The sequence below is a fragment of the Taurulus bubalis genome (genome assembly GCF_910589615.1).
Source record: "Taurulus bubalis genome assembly, chromosome: 6".
In the NCBI taxonomy this organism is placed as follows: Eukaryota; Metazoa; Chordata; class Actinopteri; order Perciformes; family Cottidae; genus Taurulus; species Taurulus bubalis.
In genome coordinates, this window is record NC_136594.1 from 28,103,637 (window position 1) to 28,126,283 (window position 22,647).

At 40.6% G+C, this 22,647-nt stretch overlaps 1 protein-coding gene across 1 annotated transcript; it reads left to right on the plus strand.

Moving 5' to 3' along the window:
• Positions 1 to 3,389: 3,389 nt before the first annotated feature.
• On the plus strand, positions 3,390 to 22,007 carry hpgd (15-hydroxyprostaglandin dehydrogenase; the record flags this gene model as incomplete). Its single annotated transcript, XM_079220270.1, has 7 exons — positions 3,390 to 3,482; positions 6,430 to 6,553; positions 8,917 to 9,023; positions 13,530 to 13,626; positions 19,971 to 20,047; positions 20,158 to 20,321; positions 21,884 to 22,007. 7 exons carry the CDS (start codon positions 3,390 to 3,392, stop codon positions 22,005 to 22,007), a joined length of 786 nt encoding a protein of 261 aa, XP_079076396.1.
• Positions 22,008 to 22,647: the final 640 nt, after the last annotated feature.

The following is a 22,647-nucleotide window of genomic DNA, read 5'->3' on the forward strand; positions in this document are numbered from 1 at the left end:
TTTTTTTTCTCAAAATATTACAGGAGGATCTTGATCAATGGTCATATCTCAAGGATGTTAAGCTCCATGACATAGATGCAGATGTTAAGCTACTCATTGGAACTGATGCTTCAAAAGTGATGAGCCTTGGGAGTTGATAAACAGCCAGGATGATGGACCCTATGCGGTCAGAACTAGAGTTGGTTGGGTCATTAATGGTCATGATCAATGGTCCTATCTATATATGTGGCTAATGTGGTAGAGGGTTCGCCCTGTAATCCCAAGGTAGCAGGTTTGATTCCTGTCCTCCTCACGTCATGCATATCTTTTGCTCCCTTTTAAACTGAGCGTCCACACTACGCAAGCCTTTTAGAGCACCGCAAACGGAGGAGGACGGATCCGTTTTTACTAGCGGACACCTCACTGTCTCATGAGCTGCCATACAACCAGCAGCAGCAGTGGACTTTGGAGACTTGATCCACTTCCTGAAAGTATATTTACTTTGCTCAGTTTGTTGCAACAGTTGAGGAATCGCTCTTCTGCAGCTTGATACTTTTCAGCAGATGCTGTGTGCTTGTTCTGGAAGTATCTTTCAACATGACATCTTTTGTTGTTTGCTAACTTCTCGCCACATATCATGCACACAGCCGACAGTGAAAGCTAATTAATGTCCACGCAGAATGAAACTACTTTTTTACATTATCAAACTACAAAAAGATAAATGTATCCTGTATATTTATCAGTTTGTGTAGCCGTGATGGATGCACCTCAAACTCACCTCAGGGGCTGTCAGGGCGGGTCGTCGTGAAGCTCTGACTCTGGTGCTCAGGTGGCTCGATCAGCGAGAATTAGTAGACGTAGAAGTAGGCGAAAGAAAAGGCTACGGACGCGCTGACTTGATTTCAACTTTGATATCAATCAATATTTATTTAAGCAAAAGATAGAACATGATGTACAAGTTACAAATGCAACTTCAAAAAGTAGGAAAACTGAGAACTTAGGAGAATAGAAGCTTTACTGAAAGTGCGGAGAAAATAATTAACTGAACTACACCTAAGTATTGCTACCACGCTTCACCTAACACGTCCAAAACGTATCTGCATGAACTCTTGAGTTAGTTATTTCTACCCTCTTGACCCCCCTTACAGGGTGCTGCAGGCAATGGGCTTTCTCCAAGCCCCCACTTCTTCTTCCTCCTTTCTCAACTTGTCATTTTTGACACTCCAGTTTTTTACAAACCTCTGTCTCGCCCAAGTTCCTAGTTTGATATTTGTTATCAAAAAATCAGATGTTACCAAGTATTAATGAATACCAGGGCGGTTCATATCAGTATTTTGTAAGATTCTTGCCGTTTCACGGTATATCACGGTATTTTTCTGAGTAAACGCATTCATTCATTGACGCCGAAAAAGGACCGCAGTCATAGTTGTTCACCGCTCGCTCGCCAACTGGCTCGCAACTGGCCAGCAGCTGTTTGTATGTTGGTACATAGAGTGTGTTAGGAAGCTAAACGTGGAGGGATTTAGGACCCAGGGGAATGTAGTTTTGAATTTTTCATATCCCTTCATAACGGTGGTGTTAGAAGGGGTGTGGTGTTGAGGACCCAAATGCACAGACGCAGCAGTTCAAGTTCCAAGGGCGGACTTTATTGCGATAACACAAAACACAACGAATAGACAGACTAATACTAACGGTAATGTCCAGCGAACACAGGAGATCCACCTCCCCTGCTCCAGAGTCGGGAGGGCAACTCAACCGCTCTTGTGAAGGCTGCTCTTGAAGCACGCCGGACAGATTACGCTCCAGAGTCGGGAGGGCAACTCAACCGCTCTTGTGGTCAATGCTCTTGAAGCACGCCAGACTGATTCCGCTCCAGAGTCGGGAGGGCAACTCAACCGCTCTTGTGATCCACTCTCACCTGAAGAAGCAAACCAGACTGGAACTGGAACAACCCGACAAATGAGCCAGGTACGCAGTGGTCCCTAAATCACCTGCCGGTGATCAAGGCAATGCACAACAGCTGGGATGAATGAGAGGGGCGTGGCAGTGGGCGGAAACCGGGGGTGGAGACCCACGAGCAGACAGGGAACCCAACAGGTGGTGCATAGGTGACTATTTGCACTCTTAGGCAGGCAGCAAAATCCACACAGTCGCACAGGAAGATACTTCTTCCTGCACAGGAAGAGTCTTCCTGTTCGACTAAATGGGCGGGCTTTACCCAGCATGCAGTTTGGCAGTATAATTTTTATATGAAAAATTCATACCGTACGGAAATCTGAAACCGGTGCCGCACAGCCCTACACCAGACATCCTGATTGAAGAGTTGAACTTAATACAGACATGAGATTACAATTCTTCTTGATTCATAGTACATTTTGCCAAGCATTGATTATATGGTACGAGCATCACCTAAATATATTATACTCTTATGCAAGGTGGATGAACGATATCTAATAAACACTTTTTATCCCAAAACCTGAGCATCACTGTCGAATTGAAATAGACACATACGTCTTAAAACTTCCTCCGGCGAAGCTTTCAGTGAACGACCAGGGCCCATGCGTTGATAAGAACAAAATATTCAATCAAATATAAGTGTAAGTTCATAAGCTGAATTGTATTTTATGTTAAATCAGACACTGACGGCACAGCGTTGTGTATTACATCTTTTTTTTTAACCAAAATTGCTTTGCACTGTTAGGGGGTACTTGTCTGAAAAAATATTTCACAGGGGGTAGATCACTGAAAAAAAGGTTGAGAACCACTCCACTGGACTGTGGTTCATTTGTGTAATTAGCGCCGGAAATGGCTTGTCTCGTGGCTTATTTTTCGTTAAAAACAGTTACCATTTCCGCCATTCACCATGGAAATAACCACTATTTATACTTTATACTTGTGGAAATTCCACAGGACAGTGCGAAAGTCAACATGCAGAGACCTGAGGTAAGGTATCACTGAACAGCGTTGCAGAATGTTGTGTAGTAGCAATAACACAGAAGACACACAATAAACTAACATGGATGTGGTGAAGAGGATAATGTTATTTCTTGCTTCTTAAAAGTTGTCGTCCAACTTTTATTTAAGTTAAGAAACAGACTATTATATAAGTACTGATGTGTAAAGAGCTTTATAGAGATGTAATAAGAGTAAGAGAGGAGTGAACCAGTGTGGAATAATGAGGAGGCGTAAAGGAAGTAGGAGGAGGCAGGAGGGCAGGTACAACAAACTGGATAAAAGCGGTTATTGTTATCCTACAGAATTGACATAGCCTTTAACTCTCCCTTTCTATTTCTGACACACAGTGTGAGCGAGAGAGAGCGAGAGAGAATATAAGTGCATGAACACACAGAGAGTGACAGAAGAAGGACGATAGATAATAAGTGTACGGGTTTTGCTGCTGTGCCGGGAACATGTCTCTTAATGGGAAGGTGGCTCTGGTGACCGGGGGTGCTCAGGGCATTGGGAGAGCCGTGGTTCAGTCACTACTGCAGAGTTCAGCCAAGGTCAGTACAGCTCAGTCAGCCTTCATTTTACTTTGCGCTTCTGCCATATGTTCTCAGATCCAACTGACAAGACCGTTATCTCCAAGCACAAGCTTGACTAAACTACCCGCTGTGGTTTTATTTATTCAACTAGAATCGATTTTACACTTACACCGCTTTAAGTTCCTAAATGTGATTTTTTTTTTTTTTTTTTTACTGTTTTATCGTATTCTTCAGTGGTGGCTGGTGGCATTTTCTTTTGGTAGGGCCATCTAATCAATTTCAGCAAACGTTCCAGTATGATTCAATGCAAAAAAAAAGGGTAGGAAACACGCATTACTAATTTGCAGTTAAATATTAACATGTATTCCAACACTTTGACATAATAAGGACATCTTATTCATACAATTAAGTATATTTATATATATCATGTAGCACTTGTCGGAAAAGAAGAAACACAATGAGGTGTATAAAAACAGGCACATTTTATCCAAAATAATTGATTGTGCAAAGTTTTGTGGGGCTTTTGAGTTGGCCTTGCGTGATGAGACTGACTCCTCTGACAACTCTGGAATTTTCAAGGGATTGGTGGATGCTGGTGGAGCACTGTAAAACAGCCAGCACTTTTAAAGGCACGTCAAAGACAGCACAAAACGAGCTGTTTGACGGCATGCTGTCGGTTATTATATGATATCCAAGTAACCCAATTTGTGTTCTGGCTTTAGAAACTGTTTGTCCATCAATGTTGTGGTTTTTGATGCATGTGTTTTGCCTGCGTTAAGCTACATTTATCTGGTTTCCTGTTTTTAAGATGAGATGCTTTTATTTTGAAGGCAGCTCGCAAAGTTTAAAAGTAAGTCGCAATGTGTGCAGAGTGAATGTCAAAAGCTACTGAAAATATGGTAATTTTTTTAATACAAATTAGAAACCGTAACGCTATAAGCACACCGCGGAAGAGGTACAAGTGTGTGTGTGTGTGTGTGTGTGTGTGTGTGTGTGTGTGTGTGTGTGTGTGTGTGTGTGTGTGTGTGTGTGCTATTAATGCAAACATAATTATCGTTTTTGTGCAAGATGGCGCCGTGCCAGCCTGTCTGTCAGTAGCAGACGACGCCATACCTGCTGCAACGTGCTCAGTCGCACCTGGATGGAACCGGTGTCTCTGTGAGAGTCACTTTCCTTGACTTCTCCAGTGCATTTAACGCCATCCAACCACTGCTACTGAGTGAGAAGCTGCGGGTGGTGGGGGTAGACTCGTCCACCATCTCCTGGATCACTGACTACCTCAATTTATTAGTACATTTGAAATCATCAGTCAATCTACTATCTTTCGGAGGGGTATGTGACATGATATATAATATATATACTGAATTGTATGAAAAAGATGTCCTTAGTATGTCAAAGTGTTGGAATAAATGTTAAATATGTATACCCTTTTTTTGCATTGAATCATACGGGGATGTTTGCTGAACTTGGTTAGATGGCCCTACCAAAAGAAATTGCCACCAGCCCCCACAGGTTATAACGATAATGAATGTCACATCAAAATTCTCAAAATGAACACAGCAATTCTCACATGGAGCATTGTATCCTCCTTTAACTAATTTTGGATTATGTTTAGCTATTTAACCCCGAGTTAAACATGATATGTTTCCCTTTTTTGAATCATGAACTGAGTAACAACAAAAGAATAATTTCACCTACTTCACATGTTTTAAGGTAATCTCAATGTAGATATTCAGTACTCTTAAACGTACTTAATATTCTTATTAACGCTGTCAGTTCATAACAGAGCAGTTTAAATAGTTACAGTATTACTCAGCAAAACTCACCAAGACGCTGCCAAAGTTTGTAAACACCTGGTGTAAAGGTCTCTGAATCACTTCTCTCCCGTCGCAGAAGTGCAGTCTCTAACAGTTTTACCCATTATCACTTGGGTCGGCTGAACTATTTATTAAAACAATTAGCGCTCACTCACTCAGTAACATCAATTCTTCTTCTTGGTAGGAGGGTGGGACTTATTTTCCTTTCCCCAATCGGGAGTCTGAAATTCCCGAAATAACCAATGAGAAGCATATCTACGTGAAACTGTTGTGATTGACACTTTGTTTGACAACCAGAATTACATTAGATTAGAATGACATTAAATACTTAAATTATCAGTCTGGTTACATCACAATTAGAAATTAAAAATGTATAAAAATATTAGGTACTGAAATTATCTACCTGGTTACAATTACAACAGTTTTTGTTTTCAATCAAAAATATTTACTATATATATATTTGAGTCTGTTTTTGATGAACAGTTTTCAGAACGAGAACAAAATATGTACTATATATTTAAAAACAAACTATGTACTATATTTACACAATGTGCATGTTTAAATGTTTCAGTTTTTAAAGAACAGTTTTTAGAACAAGAGCAAAATATGTACTCTGGTATGTATGTACTATGTATTCTTTACCAGCGCATTGTCATTTGTTGCCTTGTGCAGAGTAGTACTGAACAGCTGGTCTGAGCTGATCTGTCGTCTCTCTAACTGAAAACTGCAGTGTTAGGTACAGGTCCTTAGTGATTTCCTGAGTTTGGCTATTTTCACACACAAAATGTCGACGGACACACAAATCGACAAAACACGGTGAAAGGCGGAGCTCGACACAGACGTTACAGGCACGTCCATATATATATATATATATATATATATATATATATATATATATATATATATACACACACAGCGCAGAGAGTATTAATTTAGGAAATTAAATCAACATCTGAAACATATTTCTGTGCCGTTTTATCGTGGAGATATTAATAGAAACATCGCGGAAACTATGCGGCGCCGGGTCCGCAGACTTGGAAGAGCTAGACTCAAGTTCTTCTGAGATGGATTCAAACCGTAAAGCCTAATTTCCTCTACCTCTGCTGTTTGCCTGTGTGTTTATTAAAAAATCCAATTCCCTTCTTCAGGTGGCCGTAGTTGACTTGAACAAGACATGTGGGGAAGAAAGCAAGGCAGAGCTGGATGCTAGGTTTGGAGAGGGCAACTGCTACTTTATTCCATGTGATGTGTCCAATGGAGAAGCACTGAGAGGTAAAACTGTTAGTAATGCCTTTACATCTGTTGCTACTTGCTGCGTGACACAATATAAACTTTAGAGATAATCATACACAAACAGTCACTCCATTGCTTACTGTAATTGTATATAATGACACCATATACAGCCTGCAGAAAATGCCTGTTCAAAAGAGAAAAATAACCTTTTTTCCTGTAGAGCAGGGGAGTCAAACACATTTTTTCACCTTGGGCCACATCAGCATTATGGTTGCCCTCAATGGGCCGGTTGTAACTGTAATACTGTATAAACTACTCCCTAACTTATTGTTCAATAACTGTCTTTGCATTTTATTATTGTTTATTCAAGTATAAAAATACATGCATTTATATAAATGTAAAAATATAAGTAAGGACATTTCTCTGTTATTACAACATGAATCTATTTAATTTAGGGTTAAAAAACTCACATTACTTTATCAAAGATCAAACTTAAAAAATAAATAACAAAGACAAAGCACCACATTAACTCTGTTCAAAGTTTTTTTGTCACAGTTGAGAAGGACATAACTCTGGTCCAACACATAATTGTGAGCTGCTAAGAACATGTGTGACAGATGTGGTCTGGGGCTCTACAGGAAAAAAGGTTATTCTTCTTTAGCGTGCACTGCTAGGAAACTCGTGCGATATCTTTAGCCACAATGGAGCTAGCTTTCACAGTAGCATTTTTGGCTGTCGATTTTGTAAATATAATCTGCTGCAATTGCAGTCTGCCTTTTAATTCTTGGACAATTTTGTGTTTTTCTTGGAGGCTAAATTTAGCGTACTTGGCTCTGTTTGGTGTCAAAACGCTGATGTGAATTGTAATCCTTCATCACCAGCACTGCCTCATAACAGACTTATAATTCATAATTGATATGCATTGTGGGAGATGTAGTCTATGGTCGCTGTACACTGTAGAGTAGTATAGACTTTAATTTTAAGACTATCATTGTTAGGGTTGGTCCTAGGCTGGACCCAAGTGCAGACGGAGACAGTAGGGTAGGGCAAGGAATGGGTTTATTTAAAGATAACTGGTGGTCTGGCGGAGCCAGAGGTGAACACAGGTAGGAAGATGTGGTGGCGTGAGCGGGCTGGCCTGGAGTACAGGCACGGGATTCCTGGGCACAGGGAACCAAGGTTAGAATATAGTCTATATGAGATAAATCATAAAATACTCTTAGTCGTTGAAAAAACTCAGAGGCCGAGAGTCACACTGCCACTGAGCTGACGAACTAATCTGTCGATGAGTCCAAGGAAGCCGGGGTATTTCACAGGGTGGTTGATGGAACACACACACCAGTACACACACACATACACAAGGACGAACAGGGGACACTAGAGACACAGGGAAGCGGCAGAGTCGTGACAATAATATATCTTTAAAATGATATGGCGGGCCGGATTCGGCCCGTGGGCCTTGAGTTCGACACCTATGCTAGAGGATAAATATTACTGCTGTCTGCATTTAGCAGACTCAGTCAAACAGGTTGCAACACATACTCTGTGACATTCATGGAAACGGCAAGTTCTGCCCACTCTTTATCTCACTGCACTCATGGTCCAGCTAGGACTGAAGTTGTGTTGTGATTATTAATTTTCTGTGGTTTATTTCAAATTTGAGGTCAACACATCTGCTCACATCTCCACTCTAGAATACTCTACATTAACTGATCTTCACTTATGGTCTCTTTTTCTGCAGATGTGTCAGTACTGCTGTGCTTGTATCTGTATGAATGAGAAGAAGCAGAGAATGAAAGTGTTCAGAAGTGAATAAGTGTCTAAGAGTGAGTAGAGAGTGAGAGAGAGTAACAAGGTTTCATTGTCTGACATACAAAAAGTAAGTCCCTGCAGGCTAACGGCTGTGGAATGCTGTTTGGTGTTGCGCCTAACTGTGATAGTATACTGCTGTTGATATGACTGTGTGTGTGGTAAGAAAATAATACTTGTGTTTATATGGATGCATGCATCTGCAAGTATGCTGTGAGTGTGTGCGGCACAGATGAATCTGTTAAAAGCAGGTTTGTTCATTTCTAATTGCAGGGTGTCTAAGTGTGGAATGTGGCAGGTGATGACACTTCTACCACCTCGGTTTCAGTATAGCAATCAGTTGTTAATTAACATTGTTCGCTAGAGGAAGATCAAGAAAACCTCAGAGCAATGTGGTCAGGAGGTGAACTTAAAATATTTGTACATGTGTCCTCTTCTTTGTTGAGAGAACAATGGATAACACTCATACAGACCTTTCAAGTGAGATTCTCTTTTACAAAAGTATACGATGCAATTGCTTTATTTAGTCCTCTAACATTCTATGTCTATGTCTTAATGTCATTCACTGATGGGGTTTTGTTTCTGTGGAATAGATGCATTCCAGAGCACAGTAGACCAATTTGGTCGTCTGGACATTGTTATCAACAACGCCGGCATCAACAACGAAAAGAACTGGGAGAAAACCATACAAGTCAACCTGGTAAGATGAAGACCTCACATCACAGAACTGTTCATTCATGTACCATTCATCTACTCTGTACGAGGCTCTCAGTGACCCTCACGTCCACCTCGAGGAGTAGACATGTTGTCATGGTAGTATGGGGCTGGACCCAAAGGCAAGGACACGGAGCAGGAGTAATACACAATTATATTTATTTCAAGGCCAGAGAGAGGTGTGGGATCCGTGCTGGTGTCCTCTACGGGCTGGTGGCTGGTTGGGGGGCTAGGCGGTTATCCAGGAGAGTTCCGGGGGAGCAGAGAGGCTGTAGCTGGGAAAGCACAAGGTTACTGACAAGAATATGCACCAAAAAAAAAAAAATCCAAGCGGCCGCAGCAGTCGTTCCAGGTATGTGATCTGGCGATCTGGCGAGGAGTTGAGGGAGAACTGAGGCAGATATACTGTGGGGCTTGATGAGGGAATGGGTTTCATGTGTGTGTGTGGGTTGATTGGCAGCAGGAGGGGGAAAGGAAGGCCACGCCCAGGCAGACACACACATACCCACACATAGGACAAACCGGGGACCATGACACATGTTTACCTGGTGCTAGCTTAAGCTGTTTTATTCTACTGAAAATAACCATGTGCCTGCCTGTCTCCCTGCAAAATATGCAAACAAATTAACAATTATTTTCATTACCCAAAAACCTTAACTTTAATTGTGTGTATTGTATGTATTTTATTATATTTCAGTGGTCAATGATCTCTGTCTCAGCAAATGAGATCTGGGCTTAACCAGAACATTGTAAAGTTCTCTGATTAAAATACTGTTTTGCTGAAATTCCTTACATGCAACTGCAAGGTTAGATCAGCACATTCAGGTTTCTGTCATGCAGACTGCAGAGCAATGTGCTGAAATTGTGTAGTTTCAGTAATAGTGACCACAGTTGTTCTACTCTATTTTGAGTTTGAGTAAAATGTGTCTCTAATTTATTTTAATGAAAGATTATTGAGATCAACTGTTTGTATAGAGTTGGGCATCAAATACATATCGAACAAATTTAAGATTAATTAGTGTATTGGAGTCAATAAGTGAAGAATCTTGCAAAATCTACTCCGAAACACTGAAGTATAGTTTTTGTCACTGTTTTTGATGAGATCATTCCAGTTTCAGCTTTATTTTTTATTTCCAAAATTGTGTTGAGAAACACAGCAGAGATGTACTCAACCTCAATGAGTCTGATCAGGTGTATGTGTGTGGAGGCTGTAGGGTAGGATTAATTCCCAGGCATCTACACTCCAACTGTATGTGTTGTTGCAACACATTCTCACTCCTAGTTCATCAAAAACCTCTGACCCCTCTACAAGAACATAAGCTGACCATAGCGGGGTAAACTCTATTGTCAGCTTTGGACTCAGGGCTGGCATGTCAGTTTTCGCTCATTACAAGCATAGTTTTAATAAACGTCTATGTTTAAAGGAAACATACAGTTTCTACTCGGTATGGGCATACAGTCTTTTCAAATAAAACTTCCAACGTAGGTTTACTTAGCTTTTAGGTTTGCTTATGCAATAAAACTACTAGAACAAAAGTACTTAAATCTGGAGATATTTCATTAGAGTGAAACAATAACTAAATACACATGCATAAGAATATGAATAGTAAAGAGTCTTCCGCTATTGGAGTATTAAATGGGTGGTAGTGATACTGTGTTTAGATCAGGAATATTCCCCAAAAGGTAGAATTAGATAAATATATAAAATAATAATGAAGCTTATAGCAACAGAAATTCTTAAATGAGGTGACGTTAGACCAGAGCAAAGAGAGGGTCACTTTAGCCAGGAGAAAGGATAGTGGCGTCACGTTAGACCCCTTGATAAGGACTGGGTTATGTTGCACCACTGAAAAGGATAGTGGGGTCATGTTAGACAAAGGATAGAGATTTTACGTTAGACCAGACAATTGAGAAAAACTGTCACATTGAACTAGATAAATGAGAAACAATCAGGTTCGACCAGAGAACTGAAAATGCAAGTGACATGAAATATGGCATAAAATGGAGGCCGGTGGCTGTGACAAAGGCTGTAATTGCTGCCGTGAAAACGACGATAGAAGCATTCCCTCTTTGAATTATTCACATGTATGTGCCATGTATTATGCCATTCACATAGAATAATTCATGAACGCCGCTGTAGTTTGGCGTCCAGCTTCCTCCTGTAGGAGTCCTTGCACTTCCCGAGCTCGTCCCTGTCCCTAGACCTGAACTGTGTTCTTCTTATTTAGAAGAACGTTCAGTTCAGGCTTGTTGTTGGGGAAGTAGTGTACAGTCCGGGATGGTCTGGTGGTGTGTTCACAGAATGTAATGTATTCAGTGATTCAGTCCATCATGCTCATCGTCCACACAGCATCCCAGTCCGTCGACTCGAAGCAGTCCTGCAGGCCGTTTTTAGCCTCCTGTGTCCACCTCCTCACAGTCCTGGTGGTCACAGGCTGCCTCACAAGAGGAGCATACTTTGAGGCAACTCAGATTAGTTGGCTGTAGAGAAGAAGCTTTCTGGAAAAAGTTTTTATTCAAGGAAATATCTTTATCTCCTGTAATTAGACTGTTGGGGGATCTCCTATATGACCTTTTCATCCCGTTCGAGCAATATTGTGGGCAGATTGATCTGCTGATAATGTGTAATGCTTCCGCTGTCATTCTGGAAGCTAAATTGTCCCTAAAGATCCTAGCTCAGGCCAGGCTGGTTCGACTCTATTACATCAGCGGGCCTCCCCCTCAGCCATTCAGATACCATACTAGGGGCCCAAGGCCCAACAACTACTATACGGCAGCTAAACCTCCAGCATTGGAAAAACAAGGTCAGCCTCCTAATGTGCTCTCACAACCTAATGACTCTAAAGGCAAAATAAAACAACAAAGAGTTCACTTGAGTTGACACAGTTCTTCAGTTGTATGCAATTGAACAGTAATGTCCATTTAAGCCCATAATACCATCATTTGGGTTTAGAATTGTTTTTCATCTTCTGTCTACCACCTGAAAACTGTAATTATACACCTGTGGTCAAATGAGTCTCACAAATGATTAAAAAAAGTGATTAATTTAAAATCAATAAAATAATCTATTTGACTATTTCTATTGTGCTGTATTGTTAGTTATTTAAAAACATATTATTATATCAATACAGATCTAAAGGTTGTTAGATTAAAACGTGAATACAGTATCTGTATTTTGTATGTGTATTGGCCCTGGCTACACCACTTCAATGTTATTAGATTAAATTATTGTCATAGTACATACTTTTACATACATACATGAAATGTATTCTCTGCATTTGACCCATCATTATCATTATCAATAATCTTAATACTTATTATTATAATTATAATATATATAATTATATATATATATTATAATATATATAATTATATATATTATAATATATATATATATATATTATAATATAATTATCAATAATCTTAATACTAAGGTATTAAGGAGCAGTGGGCAGCCCTGATCGGCGCCCTGGGAGCAATTTTAGGGTTGGGTGTCTTGCTCAGGGACACTTCGACATGTGACCCATGGGGAGGCTGGGGATCAAGCCGGCGACCCTGTGGTTGCAGGACGACCACTCATCCCCATGAGCTACAGCCGCCGTTATGGCTTTGATAACTTTTAGACGAAGGAATACCTCCTCATCAAAAAACTTTATCAGCTCCCAGAGGGGTTTATCTTGCATTCTTCATCTTTTTTTTCTTGTGCATACCTCTTGGTCATATCCTGCATATAGTTGTCCTCATTCTGATACTCAGATATGGAGTGTGTTTACATGGACATGGGTAAACCTGTTCATGATTTCAGAATTTTGAAGTATCTTGTTTATGATCAAGTTTTTGAAGATTCCTGTTTGTGTTAAACATGTAGACACCATATCCCAAAACCTAGATAAGTCCATATCCCAATTATGAGAAACTTGAATATGGTAGCTGGAATAATTTCTAAAGAAACTCGGGTACTACTACTACCTCAATGTATACCTCATTACAGTTATTGAATGATTCTCACCATGTCAAAGTGGAGGACAGTTATTAGAGTACAGATCAGTGTGTAGCAAAAGCGGTAATACATGTTACACTATAGCATACCTCAGGACTTATGCTTGGACTGACCTTTGTGTTTAATATTTTGCTTTCTTGTCAGTATTGTCATTATTATTGGAAATAAACATGCAAAACTGCATTCCATTATGACACATCAAGTAGTTAATGGAGCTGTATTAAAAGCATCGTTATGTCAATATACAGTATTTCTCAGTTGGGTTTTCACATAATTAGGCTTATAGAGAACTGATGAAGTTGATAAACACCACAAGTATAAATATCTTTGCTCACATGTTACAGTTGGTTATACTGGACCCAAGAGCTAACACAGACGGCAGAGTAGGTTAAGCAATGTCTTTTAATAGGTAGTGTATGTGCTGTGTAATGAATGTGCTGCATTTGCTTGTGAAGATAACCACTGTGCCCATGTTGTCCTTTATCTTTATAGACCTCTGTGATTAAAGGGACCTACTTGGCACTTGAACACATGAGTAAAGAGTACAGCAAGGAAGGAGGCACCATTATCAATGTTTCCTCAATGGCAGGTGACACAAGCGCATACACGCACACACACACACGCACACGTGCATGGACAGGTTTATTCAACTGCTAAAGACAATATTTACTAGTGACTTTGACTTGACTTTCAGTTCCCTTTACAAAATATTTGGAAGGTATTATTGATAAATGTGTGAACATTTTGTGCAAACCTTTTGACATTTCATGTATATTCATTGATTTGGCACCAGTGCATGATGGGATCATTGTGTCAGTTTAGCTAGCGGTGTTAATTTTAAGGTGTTAGATTGAAGGAGTCAAGGGGAATGTATTTTCATTATCCACATGGTTGCACAATGAATGCAGATGTAGCCCATTCTGTAAAGATGTGGACACAACAGTTCCATCTGTTGCTGGGCCAGCCTGAAGTCTTATTTCATCCATCATATTTTCCCTCGGAGCTAGACCTGAAGTCTGATTTCATTCATCATATTTCCCCTGCAACAGGTCCTAGGAATTAAACATCCTCCTATTGAACATCCCTGAAGATGGCCCCCACAGTTATATTTCTAGACCAGGGGTCACCAACCTTTTTGAAACTGAGAGCTACTTCAAGGGTACAAAATAGTACGAAGGGCTACTTGTTTGATACAAACTTCCTGAACACCAAAGTTGCACAGATCACCTTTTAATAATAATAATAAGTGACTGATCACATGTCAATGTTAATTATTCCTCACAATAACTATTAATTATTTCCACTACAATGATGGTAGGAAACACAGATATATTTAAACATGCAACATTTATTTCTGTTTATCTGTTTCAACATTTGAAAGTCAGAGGTATCGCATCTGATATTTTACAGTTTTGTATGACGCACATATGTAGCATCTTGTTTAAAATCACACCTGTTATATTTTTGTACAAATTATTACTTGTCATATCTAACCACTACCATTGAAACAACAAATCATATTCTCTGTATTCAATTCAGTTTATTTTATATAGCCCAACATCACAAATACAAATTGGCCTCAGAGGGCTTTACAATCTGTACACATAACATCCCTGTCCCGGGACCTCACATCGGATCAGGAAAAACTCCCCCAATAAAGATAGTAAAAACCCTTTCACAGGGGAAAAAAGGGAAGAAACCTGAGGAAGAGCAACAGAGGAGGATCCCTCTCCCCAGATGGACAGAAGCAATAGATGTCATGTGGCCAGAATGAATAACGTAACGGAGTTACAGCACATTACATGAATATGCACAATACAGAAATACAGAAATTATTCATGAGTAATAGGCATTGTCCGCGATCCATAAAGCAGAAGGAGGTAGAGAGGAGGGGCATCGGCAGGGCCATGGCAGGAGGCAGGACTTTTTTTTTATGAATCATATTACATCATCATATTAGTACTCACCAAATCTGTAGCATTGTTACAAATCATACAATTCTTTTTCACATTTGTGTTTAATGTTGTCATAGTGTTTTAAATGAAAACCTATTATCTTTTTCTTTGTCTGTAAATGTCTGTTAGTGGGAAGCCTGGCATTGCATACTGTTGACCAATGTACTGTAATCTGGAGTATAATTTGACACTGCAACTCTGAGTGAGTCTTGTAGGTGTGCATCAGTAAGGCGTGTTCTGTGTTTGTTCTTGATGAAGTTCATGTAAGAAAAGGCTGATCAACATAGATAGGTTGAACCAAAAAGGCAGGCAACTTTTATAGCTGCTGTGCATACACCTTTGTCTGTGTCCACAAGGCACCAAAGGTTTGGTGCAGGCTGATGGGTTTTGAGGTGGAGGTCATTTTGCAACGATACGATTTCCATTTCCACCTGTCCAGCATCCAAGTGGAACACAGCACTTAGTTGCTCCGCAATGCATGTCATGTCCACTTGCAAGAAAGGATTTAAAACGAGTAACACACATGGCTCAAGTTGATCAATCACCAAACCTGTTCTCAAACTCTTGCCCTAGTCTGTTTGACTTGAGATTATGTTTCTACAGCTTTGTCTAAAGCCCCAGATGCAGAAGTGTTGTCATTCAACATTGACTGGAGGGAAAGTGCAGCATTTCTTTTCTCTGTAAATGCACAGAGTTCATCTTAGCTCTAAATATGTTGACTGTAATGCCCTGTTCACACCAAAACAGTTGCGAAATATTCGCGCGTCCAGATTACATGTTAAGTCAATGCACAGCTGCGTTAAAGCGAATTTTTCGCCAAGCGTCGCGATAGAAGCGAAACGGCGTCGCAACGCCGCTTTTTCGCTGTTTCGCTGGCGTTCAAATATTTCAACTCCAGCGAATAATTCGCATGACGCGGAGTTGCGAAAGCCAATCAGCGTTGAGAAGCTCCGCTCGTCACCGCCGTCCGGTCGTCTATGTTGCATCAGCAAAATGGAGGACCAACTTATAGTTGCCGTCTGCGGTCACCCGGTGCTTTACAACACAAACTTTTTACTCCTTCCATGGTCGAGTAACGGAAATGAAGAAGGAGATTTTCGCGGCGAAAAGGGACTGAAGCCCCGCCCCCTTTCCCCAGCGATGGTTGCGAAAAACTAAAAAACACCAGCGGCGCGATAGAAGCGAAAAAGCGTTGCAAATTTTCGCAACTGTTTTGGTGTGAACACGGCATAAGGGTTCGGTTTTGGCTGGAACCAAGCACAAACACGGGGACGGCAAGGTTGGGTGAAAGTAATGGGTTTTATTAACAGAACACTGATGATATGATAGTGCAGGAGGGGAGTGCAGGTGAAGCGGTGAGGTGGCGTGAAGCGGTGAGGTGGCGTGAAGCAGTGAGGTGGCGTGAGCGGCGGCGGCGGCTGACCTGTAGTGCAGGTACGGGAATCCTGGGCACAGGGGTTAGTAGGAAGTCAAAACACAATGCAAAAGTACATCTAGTAATCTAATTCCTAGAGTCGACATACCACTGGAGATGGTGAAATAATCTGGCAACTGGAGAGGGACGCCAGGGTGTTTTAACAGAGAGGATTTCATGAGATGATTGAAGACAGGTGCTGTAGATGAAGTGCAGGGGTGGAGATGAGGTGCAGGTGTGGAGATGAGGCCAGTTGCCCGAAGCCACGCCCACAGCACACACACACGTAACAGGGAGCCAACAATGGACACAAGAGACACAGGGAAAAGACAAAAAAAAGACATGAGTCACGGCCGAGCTGTCATTGACAGCGCTTCATGATGTCAGCGACAGTTTTACCTTTGCCTTGCAGCTCAAATGGTTCAGTTTCCTGGTGATGTCTGTTAAAAATGCCAAGTATCCACTCAGTGTCCTCGAGCAGCGAGGTGTCTTCCCCTTTACTTTGCGTGAACTCTTTGACTTCCCCCTAAAGTCACAAAGAAAATTGCAAAAATCGCCCTCTGCTAAGCCGTCGGATTTCAGTGTCTAGTAACAGGCAACCATATTGAGCTGACAGCTCCTCCAATAGCACCTTGAATATCCTGTGTTGTTTGGCTTTGGATCGGATGCCATTTATGATCTTCAAGACAGGAGTCATCACATGCTCAAAGCCGGTTACTTTTGCACATAGCGCCTGCTGGTGAATGATGCAATGGTAATGTAGAAACTTTTGGAAGTTTGGGTCACCTTTGCATTGCGCTACAAAGTCTGCATGCCGGCGCCTCATGGCGGGAGGCCCCGTCTGTTGTCACTGACACCAGTTTTTCAAATGGTACCTTTTTCTCCACGAAGAACCTATTCACCGCGTTGTAGATGTAAATTCCCCTCATTGTTGTCTTCAGGGGCATGTGGGGTCCCCGGCATTCTCTGAGGAGAGTTAAGAGGTCCGTCAACAAAATCGAGCCGAATCGATGGTTCCAGTTATAATACAAATAATTGATATAAAAAGTATAGCAAACACAATTACAGATTGAATAATGCTTTGAAGTATGACAAAGAATATTCTGCGGAACAGGGCCTTAATTACCTTCTGAACCCCAGAGCCAAAATGGGGGCTGAGCCCTTCGCCGAGCCCTTCGTCGAACTCCCAAGCCCAACCAGTCCAAATAAAGCCTCTGGTGTGATACAGCAACATCACAAAACGGCACATCCTGGCCCTACAAGTCAATTTTTCATGTTTATGACACTATTCCACAATAAATATGAACATAAACCATTAATATGATTCGAAGGGACTTGAGAGTGACTTGGGAGAGTACCCCGAGTTTTGAAAATATGCCATGTCGTGTTAGGGTTCATAACAGCATCCGTAGCCGCACACAGCTCGGTGAATTTCACCGACTCCGCCAGGAACTGCGTCTGGCTTATCTCCGTAAAACAGTTACCGTTTCTGCCATCCACCATGGAAATAACCACTAGTTCTGCTTTATACTTGTTGTGTAAATTCCACATATGTCGGAACATCAAACTCCATGGTGTCTGGGTTCATAATATTATCCGTAGTCCCACAACAGTGTCTGAATGATGGTCGCTACCAGCACTACTTCAGCAACAGTTTGACTCAGCAACGGCAGGACGGTGGTGATGACGAGCGGAGCTTCTCAATGCTGATTCTCAACGATGATTGGCTGACGCAACTTTACGTCACACGATTTTTTCGCCGGAGTGAAATATTTCAACTCGCGTGAATTCGCTCTGTTCACGCCACCCGGCGGAAAAAACACTTTTTCGCAACCTATCGCGTCTGTGCATTGACTTTGCATGTAATCTGGTCGCGCATCAAATTCGTGCCGCGTTTGGTGTGAACACAGCATTAGATTGCTCTCAGTCTGGAGCACACGGCCAGAGTGAAGCGAAGACCGTTCAGGAGGTAAAGTATTAAAAATACTTAACTTCATTCAATCAAACCCAAACTTTGCATATTACTCCAAACATATAGACCTATGTTATATATTACATTCAAAGTTACGATATAAATGAACAACTTGTATTTTTTTTTTCTTTTTTTACATTATTTTTCTTTTCTGTGTACTAACAGAAACTAACCACTAACACATATATTAACTTAGGATCTATGTTCACAAGTGTTCTCTGTATATTATAGCCTTTTTAATTATTCAAATAGACCTTGGGGTTTAGGAGATATTCAGTATTTAGTTGAATGCAAACCATTCTCAAATTTCGCCATTAAATTGGCTGGGGTTAAAAAGGTTTTAATGCATCCAATCGTCCAAACTACCGTTGTCTATAGTCTGTTCGATAGTCCGCTAAAAAAGACGTCGATCCTCGGAATGTCTCAAGAGAGAGTCCTGCTCCTCTTCAGACAGTCCTTACGTGCCCAGTTTCATTCTGCCTCCCTCTGTTTATTTCACCTCACATTCCTGAGAAAGTCCTCTACTTTCTACCTGACACAATTATATCTGCTAAACTCTCTTAGGTAACACTGGGTGTATAATCCACCCGCCACACCACAACCACAGATCAGCATTAAATGTTGTTTGGTTTAACACGCTCTTATGTGTCATCATTTTAGTCATATTGCCGACTGAGTGTCCTCTACCTGAGTTTGAAACTATGCAGTCAAACTATGCAGCTTCTAAAGAGTGGTGGAGTGACTTGCAATACTGTTGGATAAGCCAATTTTCATTAATTCTCTCTCTCTCTCTCTCTCTCTCTCTCTCTCTCTCTCTCTCTCTCTCTCTCTCTCTCTCTCTCTCTCTCTCTCTCTCTCTCTCTCTCTCTCTCTCTCTCTCTCTCTCTCTCTCTCTCGCTCTCTCTGATCATGGGCATTCACTTTTAATTTAACCTTACTTCAAAATCAGAATATCAATAAATACAGATGCAAATAATTAATACATAAATACATTCTTCCAGCAGAAATGGTTCCTATGTCTCAAAGCAGGACACCGTCCACAGTATAAATACAAAATGTAGGTTGCTGTTCATGTGCAGGTGTTTGTTAAACAGCTAACAGGCTACAGAGAGAAAACACTGCTTCTCTAGCAGTGATGATAACTTTACGTTTATTACTATTAGCGCAGTTCAAAATGGTGCAGACACAAACTCCATCAAAAGTCTACATCTCTTTAAAGCTGACTGACAGCTGATCCAGCTCTAATCGTAAACATACATCACTTCAAGTGAGACTTCATAAGAAAGGACGTCTCATTGCATGGTTTCCTTCCGTCTCTCCATTCATCCCGTGCCGAGGGAACAAGATGCAATGAAAAGACGTAAGTGAGGGAAAACGCGACTGTAGTTTAAGAGACTTGGGATGCATTAGGATATGAAAACGTATTATTTACATAGCCAGCATGTTTAAAGGTAAAAAGTAAATATAGTAAATAGAACGATACTTGTAGTGAAAACACTGTATGAGTGACACCAAGTTGAATTCTCTGCTCATTTTCTCCGCTCAGCGTAACATGTTTGTTCTCTTGTCTCCTCTTTAACTATATAATTCAGCATTCCTGCATTCACCTCATCAGCCTGTCTACACTGCTACTAAACATGGAGTCATTGGCTTCACTAGAGCGATGGCAGTAAGCAACACACAACAAACACAGTAACTAAGACAGTATAAAAGGTTATCTTCATCTTTTGTAGAACAGGAAGATCAAAGCTCAGCAGCTTATTCCACATGTTCTTGCAGGATGCGTCCACTCAGGGCGACTACGGCGTTCGCATCAATGTCCTGTGTCCGGCCTTTGTTGACACTCCTCTGCTGCACTCAGTGGAACATGAGGACAACATGGGAAAATTTGTCAAATTCAAGGATGATTTTAAACGCAGCATGATCAAGTTTGGAGTTTTACAGTAAGTTTACTCACACATGCCCCAGGTGGTGTACTTGATTAAAATTCTCCTTTTTCAGGTACTTTCAACTGAGATCAGTTTAACACTGAATTTATTGATGAGATATGTAAAAGAAAGCTAGTTTCCTGCCTCTTTTTTACAGTTTTTATTCAAATTTTGCACTGAGGCAGAAAAGGTTTAAATTGTGTTAGAGTATTAAGTAACCAACAGTCTTGCCAAACATTGTATTAATTGAACATGATCAAGTCTGGCACTGCTAACATGCACTGAAAGCATGAGGTGTGTGTGTGTGTGTGTGTGTGTGTGTGTGTGTGTGTGTGTGTGTGTTTGTGTGTCTTTGTATATGTCTCACTAGCACTGGTGAAAGTAGGTGATCAACAAAGCCAAAGGTGCATCAGGATGCTCAACAAATGCACTGACAAATTGCTCTTTCTACTAAGGAAGTCAGATCTGATGATATTATGTTTGTGAACTGTTTGCCATTTGGCTCTTTCCAAACAGTAAAAATGTGTGGTCTTGAAAACATTCTTCTTTCTGACCTTTTTCAGTCTGTTCTGATAATAACATTCTTACTTCAAAAAAGTGGCAACCTGTGTTAAACCCAAGTGTCTATTTGGAGCCATACCAAGTGAGACTAAACCAAAGCACAGACATGATAAGAATACATTGAAATATGTGCCATGGTTATCCATCACTTCATTACAGTTCAAATGAGCATTGATCAGAACTATTATTGTTATATATTGGTGTGACCAAACTGTTAATACTTATAGCTCTGGAAAAGCCTTCTTTCACAGTTTAAAAGTGTTCTTTAACAGTTCAAATTGTCAAGTTCAGACAAAAATGGCTTGTGGGTTCCCATCTTACTTTTTAGACCCTAGGAACCACAAGTAGCCCTGCATTCAGTGAGCGCAGCTCTCTAGTGGGGTAATATGCTACTATGAGCTCTCTAGTGGGGTAATATGGTACTATGAGCTCTCTAGTGGGGTAATATGGTACTATGAGCTCTCTAGTCGGGTAATATGGTACTATGAGCTCTCTAGTGGGGTAATATGGTACTATGAGCTCCTTAAGATATGATGATGCATCACAAATTAAGGCTTTGTAGGTGAGGAGAAGGATTTTAAATGTGATTCTAGATTTTACAGGGAGCCAGTGCAGAGCAGCTAATACAGGCGTAATGTGATCTCTTTTCTTAGATTATGTTAGTACACGAGCTGTAGCATTCTGGATCAACTGGAAACATTTAAGAGATTTATGAAAGCAGCCTGATAATAAGGAGTGACAGTAATCTAGTCTAGAAGTAAAAAACGCGTGAACCAATTTTTCTGCATCGCCAACACACACACACACACACAGTTGTGTTTTCATAACTTTTGGGGACATTACATTTATTTCATGAAGACGTACTCTAACCAAAATAGTGATCTAAACCAAGCTGTAGACACTTTGGTTGGTCCTCACTTTTGGACTGACCTTTAGTTAGTTAGTGTGTGTGTGTGTGTGCGTGTTACTTTTCTATCTGTAAGCTAATGCCTCATTTCCTCTTTATTTATCTCCAGGCCATCATTGATAGCGGAGGGCATGATGAGGTTGATTATGGACACCACTCTGAATGGAGCGGTAATGAAGATCACCAACTCAAAAGGAATCCACTTCCACACCTATGAACCCATGTCTGCTTGAGCCTTGATGTACCGGATTTCACACTGCTTAGGAAAAAGATAAGAAAATGCAACCCAACAGAAAATGGTTCAGGACATCTGGCTGCTGCTGGACTTAACATCAGAACTGCGTCAGAGCATCATTTAGATTCTACAAGATAACTTATACTGATCATGTAGGCATAGGTATCCAAATTATAAACACAAATTATATCAAAATAATAGCAGTGTGCCGTTAGTCTGATTTCAGTAATTTTGTGAATTAATAATAATGTTAATAATATGATAATGATGATCATAGCCCTATTTTAAATGAGAAAGGCAAGTGTTTTCAGTGCTAGTCAAGATAAATCCTTTGGAACACTCAAGTTAGCTTCCTATGTGTTACAGAAAAAAAAAATCACAGTCTGTATCATCAAACTTACACAAGAAAATTATGCAGCTGATTTGATTAACAGCTTTAACTGTATTTAACAGCTGGTTCGTATGATTTGTGTAAAAATATAAATAATCAAGCGGCATAGTTCAATCAGGACAGACCAGTCCGATAAAGAAAAGTTTTTTATTAACAGATGATATGTGATTATAAAGTCTTGACGAGTCTTTGGTACTTGGACTCTATAGGGAGATTTGTAACTGAGGGCCGACTACCCTGACCAAGA